This window comes from Crinia signifera, chromosome 1 (assembly GCF_055691185.1).
Source record: "Crinia signifera chromosome 1, ASM5569118v1, whole genome shotgun sequence".
NCBI lineage: Eukaryota > Metazoa > Chordata > Amphibia > Anura > Myobatrachidae > Crinia > Crinia signifera.
The window spans coordinates 332,652,142-332,662,304 of NC_139217.1; the positions used below are offsets into that span (position 1 = coordinate 332,652,142).

A 10,163-nucleotide genomic window follows, 5' to 3' on the forward strand; every position below is an offset into this window, starting at 1 on the left:
ACATGTAGCCCCAGTATAAAAAAAATCGATAACATTTTCCATTTAGTAATTGGGAATATATAAAACTTCATTTTGGATTTCTTTATTATGAAAAAAGGGCACTATGTTCAAACTGATAAATAATAAAGTCACATGACATAATTGTATTTTTAATTGATATTTAATAAACAACACCATAATTTAATAAGCAAATACATAAATTTAGTTATAGGATTCAATAGATTCATGTTTTTAAATAATAACTTGGTCTGTAGAGTACACCTTGATACTGGCAATAGCCACACGAATGGGAGGAATAGTGGTGATGGCACAAAAGGACAATTAGTAGGATCACGTACAGTGCTGTAGGTAGGTTTAGGTCAGTAAGGCTTGGCTCATAAAGGGAGGAGCTACAGGAGCAATAAAGCAATAATAGTAAAGGGGAGTGGGAGCAAATGAATTAGAAGGGGAACATAGTTGGGAAAAAATATGTGGGTTAATAATGAAATAATAATAAAGAAAAACTGAAGACTTTCATATACTGTTAGAAGCAAAGTAAAGTTACAGAAAGATGGTACAGGCTAGAAGAAATACTTTCACGGTATATACTACAAGAAAAAAAGTGATCTAAAGTAGCAGATTCAAAATGTATAGGACTGATCACAGGATATGTTATTGCCCTGGTTACTTTTAGGTGTAATACATTTTTTAACTATTTTCCACATACAGTACATGAATTTCCCAACCAATGAGAGGAGGGTTTTGTGTCATTTTAGTGGTGCCTTGTTTTAAGTGCTATTAATCCATACCTACTGTATGTTGTTCAAAATACAAAATAACAATAAAACATTATTATTATTATTGATTTTGCCATTGCAGATAAAAATATAACATAGCACTTAAGCCCCATACATACTAGAAAAGATATCGCTCAGAAGGGCTCCCGTGCATCTCTAAGGACCCCCTTCTATGAGAGGGAAGAGGGAGTTCCTTATTAACGGCGGCCATAGCTGTTGCTCCCTCCTGCTCCCATTGCTCCCTTTTTCCCCAGCATCTGCAAGCATACCGACTCCCCGCCGGGTCCCCACTGCCACCAATATCTGTGTCAGCGGGGATCAGCAGCAAGTGTGTATGGGGCAGTAGTCTTCAATTTCCTGAGATGAACTGTAAAGGTTAATTTAAGCAGAACCAGCTAAGATTTCTTTTTTACTTTGTTTAATCATCAGGTCTCTTTGGATCACATTTTTTATCTTTTTTTCTCAAATTATTATTATTATTATTATTATTATTATTATTATTATTATTATTATTATTATATCCTTTATAACAAAATAATATGCAGCCATAGAAATGAATATACAAATAAATAGCATGTAATAATATGAAACTTAGTGCAGCCTCCCAAGGAACTTACAATTTAAGAGATGTATAGAACACAAAGCGTACAGTACATTTATTAGAGGATAATAAATTGTAGCTGCTGGCAGAACTGCTGTAAATCCGGAGCATATCCAGCCACCATATATAAATGTCTAAAAGTATAAATGATAATATACATTTAACCACTTAGCGTAGTTGTATGTGATATAACCACAGCCAGGAGTCCGTTACCTGGCTTTGAAATATCACATACAACGATGCTACCCTGCTCCTAACCTCTGTGGTTCCTGTCAGCAGCCACTAGAGGGCACCTATGGAGCTTCTGATCCATAACACAAACATACTGTACACCTCAGCAGAAGGACATTTTTTAGGGAAAGTGCATTGTGTCACGTTTCGTGAAGCACCAGCTGGAGTGTAATGGAGTCTGGGTGCTTTAATATAAGGTTGTTGCATTAACGACAGAAGGGAGTGAAGCAATGAGATAAAGTAAAACCTTATTTAATGAAGATACAGCGGTACAGGTTGTAATGATGGCACAATAATAATACTGTAGTTTCTGGTATGTTAAAAGTCAATGATATGCAATACTTTATTGAAGAAGTTGAAGATGCTTGGTAATTGAAAGAAGTATTGAAGAATGTTTGAAGAATTGGGTGATTGGATGAAGACTTGAATGATTGGAGAAAGATTGGATGATTGTAATAATAATTGGATGGTTGGATGAAGATTGGATGATTGAAAGAATAATTGGATGATTGGATGAAGATTGGATGATTGGAAGAATAATTGGATGATTGGATGGAGATTGGATGATTTGAAGAATAATTGGATGATTGGATGAAGATTGGATGATTGGAAGAATAATTGGATGAGGAAATGATGATGAAGTCCGAATGACCTTCCTGAATAGGATCGTGGCTGCAGAACCAGGAGTAACCGTGGAGAATAACCGTCAGGAGTGAGGAGAAAGATAATACCAATTTGGGGGGCTAACCTTATCCAGTCCATTTAGGCGGCAGCAGGTTCAGTGGTACACAGGTATAGCAGTGAGATGATCAGTAGGAGTGGAGGATGACTTCACCAGAGGCGCAGGAACTGTAGGGAATGCTACAGACAGCCAGGAGTGAACAATGATGCATAGGGATGGACATCATTTTACTGACTGCCGGTCTTGAAGGGTGAGCTGTGCGGCGATTGGATGGCTGTTTGACTGCACTAGGTGGAGCCGCGCAGTATAGGTTGATGGATCCCAAAACATGGCCGCCGCCAGCGGAGGCGACAGAAACCAGCCGGCGGGGATTGTGCGCACATGCGCTGCTACCGGCGATTCCAGCCAGAGACCAAACCAAACACAGACCTGTCATGGCGGCCCACATCTCACGCCACCCAGACCCTGCATGGCACCGGAGTACACCGGAGTGCGAGAGTATGCACACCACCAGCATAAGGAACAGGAGCGGAGGTGAGCGCTGTGGCAGGAGACACGCTGATATAAGTCTTAGGGCTAGGCACAGCACAGGGGAACTGGGTAGCAGCCATGGTGGTCATGACACATTGCTGCAGACTGTGGGGGTTATTCTGGGGGTTATATCTGAAGAAGCCGCAAACACCCAAAAAGAGGCAGGGAAATGCATAATGCATCAACTCTGGAATACAGGGGATCCCCTCCATACCTACAACCTCCACTAAAGCAAGTACAGTATCTATGCTCCATTGCTAATGCAGCATTGAATAAGGAGGCCTGGACATATACAACCAGCAGGTAAAGGGAGGGATCTTCCCCTCTACATCCATTCATTTATGTCTGGCCAGACAGGGGACAAGAGCACAGTTTTGTGGTTTTATTTTATCCTCTCTCTCTCTCCCATAAAGTGGGCATTATAAAAATTATGTTTATTTATTTATTTACAGTTTCTTATATAGCGCAGCATATTCCGTTGCGCTTTACAATTGGAAACAACAGTGATTAAAGAAACTGGGTAGATGCAAACCGACATGGAGGTAGGAGGGTCCTGCTCGCAAACTTACAATGTATAGGGATAATAGAAGAGATACATAAGGATAGAATTCCATAGCATGGCAGTCCCATCAGATTATAGGACAGTCCTGATGGGATGCAATTAGATAAGAATGCTACTGGAGGTTATGTGGGGGTCCTGAATATGATAGGCTTGCCTGAAGAGGTGAGTTTTCAGGGAACGCTTGAAAGTTTGGAGGCTAGAGGAGAGTCTTAATGTGCGTGGAAGGGCATTCCATAATGTGGGTGCTGCCTGACAAAAATCCTGCAAGTGTAAGTGGGAGCAAGTAATGAGTGTAGATGAGATAATATCCAATATAATCAGGGTTGCTTACCTGACCCTCTCCTTCAGGGAGAAAATGCTCTGTTCCTGGAATTCCCTGGTAATGTATGATTGCCATCACCTGTGGTGAAACACCTTTCTTATCAATTACCTAGCTCCCCTTAGGTGATGGCAATCATACATTTCCAGGGAAGCCCAGGAACAGAGCCTTTTCTCCCTCATGGAGAGGGTCAGGTAGGCATCCCTGAATAATAGGACCATACAAACCTGACAAACGGAGATGCTAATGACCCTTGCATAGGTCCATTAAACAACTAACACAGTTGGATCACATAATACCACAGCAGCCAACAGATGATTTTAGAATATCTATATAGAATTATTACATTCTAATAGACAGTAATGACATTTTTACTGAAATAAAGGAAAAAGAATGATAAAGATTGGCTGGACGTTTATCTCTCTTTATCACCCTTACATTTATATCTTGTTAAGGCTTGACACATCTGCCCCAATGTGTGCTAATACTTATTCTTCCCCATAATGAGTATTCTTACATCTACCCAGGGCCGGCGCTACCCACTCAGCAGCTCCTGCAAAGCAGGGAGGCGGCATGCTGAAAAGGCGCTGTCTTCCTCCCTGCTCTGCTAAAGCTGCCTCAGCCCTCACTGTCACTGCCTCCTGCATGCCACCCGCAGCGCCTGTCTGACAGCGGGCAGCAGTATGGAGAGGCTGAGCAGCTACCTGCACCGCGCACACACTGTCCTCCTCCTGCGACCTGCCCCCTCTTCCTCACGGACACTTGCGCTGAGACATGTAGCGCTGTCTGTGAATGCCTGGATGACATGTCATGTCCAGATCCGCCCCCTACCCATTGCTCTCCACCCCAGGACTGATACAGGACACATGGGGGCACCCATGGAATTATATGGCACACATGCGGGCACCCCTGGACTGATACGGGACACATGGGGGCACAAATAGAATTATACGGCACACATGCGGGCACCCCTGGACTGATACAGCACACATGTGGGCACCCCTGGATGGATACAGTACACATACAGCAGGGCTGGGCAACACTGGCCCTCCAGATGTTAATGAACTACACATCCTAGGATGCTTTGCATTAGTTTTGCTATGTGGCCATGCTGAAACTGATGCAAGGCATGCTGGGATGTGTAGTTCATCAACATCTGGAGGGCCGGTGTTGCCCAGCCCTGACATACGGGCACCCCTGAACTGATACAGCACACATGTGGGCACCCCTGGATGGATACAGTACACATGCGGGCACCCCTGGACAAATACAGCACACATGTGGGCACCCCTGAATGGATACAGTACACATGCGAGCACCCCTGGACTGATACAGCACAAATGTGGGCACCCCTGGACAAATACAGCACACATGTGGGCACCCCTGGATGGATACAGTACACATGTGGGCACCCCTGGACTGATGCAGCACACATGCGGGCACCCTGGGCACTGGCAGCAGTAATAAAAAAACAAAAAAAAAAAACATTTTTTTTTGCTTTGAATTTTTTTTAAACTAAAATAATGCAGCCCCCTCTGTAGCACTAGCAGCCCCCCCCCCCAGCAGGTTTCCCCCTCACACCCCTCAGCAGACAGCACGGACACATCTGTGCTGTCTGAAATCACCAGCCTGTTTGAAAATGGCTCCGACCGCCGGGAACTATATATCCCCAGGTCTCGCGAGAATCCGACTCTGGATGATGACGTTTTAGCCTCGCTTTGGACTCCGAAAGATGGCGCGAACCGGTGAACCCCTCGGATCCGGCCTCGGAGCAGGTAAGTTCGTGGGGGTTCGGATCTCTAGGATCCGAACCCACTCATTTCTAGTAGCAACCCCTCCTAGTGGGACTTGTGTGTTTTGAAGGGAATAGGATCATTTGGTCTATAGCAAGTTGGTCAACAATCATTAGGTCGACACCATTAGGTCAACATGGGGATAGGTCAACATGATTCTAGGTTGACATGGGTCAAGGCCGATATGGTTCTAGGTCGACTTGTCTTTAGATCGACAGATCATTAGGTCGACAAAAGCATTAGGTCGACATGGTCTAGGTTGATAGTCAAAAGGACGACATGGGGTTTTTGACTGTTTTTTTTTTTTACCCAAATGTCAACACAGTCAACATGGACACTGGTTAAAGTGCACTGTCGTCTATATTGCAGACTTGCTTCAAAAGTGCATTAGCTGTCAGCTCTCTAAATCTGCTTTAGCATAGCTTCCATTCTCAACACACCGCCTGATGTTGGCTTCGGCCTTGATCCTCAGCACCATCAGATCAGTACCTCACGCACCCTTGGTCTCCAAGATATGGCTGCCTTATAGCTGCCACCAGCAGTACCTTATTGTGGGGCACTCTTTTGGAGAGATTAAGAAACGTAATCTCGGTTTTTAAGAATCAATTATTATGCGAAAAGTTGGAAGGGAAAGACGCCACACAGGAGTACCCTTGAGGCGCCCCTTGTAATGATAATCAGCGCAGACTAGTATCACGAATAGGAGATAGGAAATAGTGTGACAATCTCAGCACAGGCCATACAGTCATATTTATAGTGATTATCACAGAGTGTGGTTCAATAGAAAGCGTTTTCTATGTTCTGTGTTCTTTGTGTGTCTTTTATGTGTCTAATACTATATACGTTTGTATAGTTAAATACGTTTGTCTAGTACTTATTTTAACTACTAATTAAAATAAAAGCTAATTTTTAGTACACTCAAATACTCTACTTCACACTATTTCCTATCTCCTATTCGTGATACTAGTCTGCGCTGATTATCATTACAAAAAAAACGAGATTACGTTTCTTAATCTCTCCAAAAGAGTGCCCCACAAAAAGAGAGTCTTTCCTCTCTCTCGTTTGCAGTACCCCCATTACTCTCAAGGGTGAAGAGAATTCCTTCTCACATTGAACAAACTGGTGGACCAATATTAACCTATTTCATATTCTGTACAGCTTACAACAAATAAGCCTAACCTGTGCACCGGTCAACTCCCCATCCCCCCATACCCTTATACGCTACCAGCAGTACCTTAGCAGCACCTTTCAACCATTACCTCAGTGCAGGCTCCTCACAGACAGATAATATGCACTGGGCCTTGTACATGAGTCCATCAACTGTCACTGACCTTACCACCTGACAGTAGTCATGTGACCTTCTCCTGACCTCTTAAGCAGCTTCAGAGGCTGCTGGGAATTCAATTCACAGTGACAGGCATAATACAGGTTGAGTATCCCTTATACAAATATCTGTTATCCAAATTATTCCAAAAATCATACATGGCAGAAAGTGAAGAAAAATAAATGTTCTTGCTAAAAACCTACAGGGGACATCTGTAACAGCATTACTGAGGACATGATATATAACTGGCACAAAAAAATGAGTTATCCAAAATTCTTCTGGTCCCCAGCATTTTGGATAAAGGATACTCAACCTTTATATTGCTTAGCAGGGTGTTACATATGATATAGCAGAACAATTAACAAGATACTAACAAGATACTTATACATTACAATAAGTTGTCATTTAAGTATACATAAGAACACACATACAAATTTTAAACTGATCATTTTAAGAAGTCTCATTAGGTCTTGTGTACAGCCTTGTTAGAGAAACAACTAATCCCTTGTGTAATTATCAGGGGAGCCTTACCATTTCTTTAAATGTTCAAACACCACAATAATATTTTTCAGGAATAGTAACAGAAGATGATTGTTGAAAGTCTCACACATTGGTTTCTAATCGTGAAAAGGTTCTGCTCTGAATTACTATAAAGTTGGAATGAGATATATTTATTTTCTAGTTCTTAAAATACTAACTATTGTTTTATTTCTACTTGCATATAACAAGGTAAAAAAGAAAAGCCCTAATATTTGTAACCACTACTGTAAAATTATACAGCCCCCATAATTATTTGTGTCCCCAATATCAAAGATATTGCCACAATTCACGGCTATAAAGATTCTTTGATCATCTGAATTTATCAGTCAAGTCAGTATGAAGTCAAATGATTGCATATAAATGTATTAGAGATCCCTGCTGCTGTCTCTGAATACATTCAAGGGATATTTAATATTTGTGGCTATCACTCAAAAATAGGTGTTTTCAGTTGATATCCTGAAACAAAATGATTTGCTAAATAGGCAATATCAATGTGAGAGATCAGTGACTCATCAATGATCTATTCAAGCATTTTTCCTTTTCCTTTTTTTTTTTTGCTAATTACTGTAGTTTGCAGTATTTTTTGTAGTACTGGCTGCCTCACAATCACAATACGTAATAAAAAATTTTTTTGTGGTTTTAGCCAGAAAGTCACACCTTATTTAAACAGTCAACAGCACTTTTTTCTAAATGATTTCTAGTTTATCTAATGGTTCGTCTGCATACTTCAGGCATTTACAGTATATTGTACTTGACAAACTGTAGCTATAAAAAAGTGTTCCTTCTTAAAACTTTTCAAGAACTTTTTTGAGCAAAAAAATACTGCACTTTGGATTAGTTGCCACTAAAATGCTGTAAGCTACTGTAGGTCACTGCAAGATCACATGAACCAGTTTAGTTCTGTGTAGCTAATGTCATTTTCAGATGGCATTAGTCATTGTAGCCTATGGATTAACAGTAAATGCAGTAGCACATCCAGGTCTGGAACCCAGGTGTAAAGTGATTGCATTAGCTGAGACAAGCTCCTGTTCCTTGATGGGATTATTCATGCATTCAAAAAGAAAAATTTTCCCAACATGCTGTCAATAGCAACTGGTATGGGGGTGACAGTCCCAGTAAATAGCATAAGAACATAAATCAAGAAGTATTAGGACTTGCGTATTTAATTAGAGAATTAGAAAATAAATTAATAAAGTAGAAGATTAAGGTATAAAAAGTAGGCATACACATTTAATATAAGCAAAAATAAATAATTATTCATTCATTCATGTGGCTTACAAATTATTATTGGCACAAAAAGAGTAAATAAGAAGTTTTACATATTGGCACCAACTCTGAATAAATATTAAATATGCCGCTATTCCTTTCACAAAGCTCTTTTTGAATTTCTATGGCTGAAATACATTTGCCAACTGCTCAATTCAGTTGCAGATGAAGTCTCCTATTATGCGCTTGGAATTATTGGAATTGCACGGATTGTCCAATGTTGACCTCCTCGATTCCAAGATTGACAGGTTTTTCTGTGTTTCTTTTAGTTATTTAACAAGAAACACAGAAAAACCTGTCAATCTTGGTATCAAGGAGGTCAACATTGGACAATCCGTGCAATTCCAATAATTTCAAATAAAAAAATATAGACTTTAAGGCTAATTTTATTTTACAGAATAGCGAAAAACTAAAAATGTATTTCACTTTTTGCCTTTTTTAATCACAAGCATCAAATATACTATGGGTAATGTGTAAGAACATATGTGTTACTAGAGGGTTCCACATTCTGTTTATAATATTGTTCTTTGACTAATTATATTTATGATTACTTTCCACAGATACAATAAATCTAAATGGAAAATAATAATAAAACTGAACTTACAGAATTTTTCCTTCTCGGATTTCCTTCTTTACTTGAACAGCAAATAATCCTGTTTGCATTTTTTTTCATTGTATATATTCTTACTATATCTGAAAACATCATGATTATTACAACTATAAAGCTACACCCCAAACTCCAGAAACCCATGTATTTCTTTCTTAGTAATTTGTCATTCCTGGAGATCTGTTATGTTTCGGTGACTGTTCCCAACTTACTGGTCAATACTCTAACAGAGCGAAAGACCATCTCGTTTTTTGGCTGTATGACTCAACTCTTCTTTTTCATCTCACTGATGTGCACAGAATGTGTTCTTCTAGCGGTCATGGCATTTGACCGGTACATTGCTGTTTGTCATCCTTTGCACTATGTCAGAATTATGAACCAAGATTTATGTATTCAGTTAGCTTCAACTTCTTGGATATCAGGATTCACAATCACTGTAATAAAAACATATTTTATATCTAAATTAACATTTTGTGGGCCAAACGTTATTAACCATTTTTTCTGTGACATATCTCCGGTACTTAATCTTGCATGTATAGATATGTCATTAGCGGAGTTGGTGGACTTTATTCTTGCCTTGGTCATTCTCCTCATCCCTTTAATACTAACCACTATTTCCTACATTTGCATCATTTACACAATTTTAAAAATATCAAGCAGTGATGGAAGGCAGAAGGCATTTTCTACTTGTGCCTCTCATTTAACAGTAGTCACCATATTCTTTTCAACAACGCTTTTCATTTATGCACGGCCAAAAAAAGCCAAATCCTTGGACATGAATAAGATTATATCTCTGTTGTATGCTGTTATTACTCCAATGATAAATCCTTTTATTTATTGTCTAAGAAACAAAGAAATTTGGGAAATTCTAGCAAAATATTTCAACTGCAAAACAAATTTCCTAAACATATTCCCCTGCGCAAAACACTAG

The 10,163-nt window shown here is 39.9% G+C and overlaps 1 protein-coding gene across 1 annotated transcript; it reads left to right on the top strand.

Annotated features, from left to right (window-relative positions):
* Positions 1-9,200: 9,200 nt before the first annotated feature.
* Positions 9,201-10,163, top strand: LOC146080113 (olfactory receptor 6B1-like). Its single transcript, XM_083187028.1, has one exon. It carries the CDS (start codon positions 9,201-9,203, stop codon positions 10,161-10,163), a length of 963 nt encoding a protein of 320 aa, XP_083043154.1.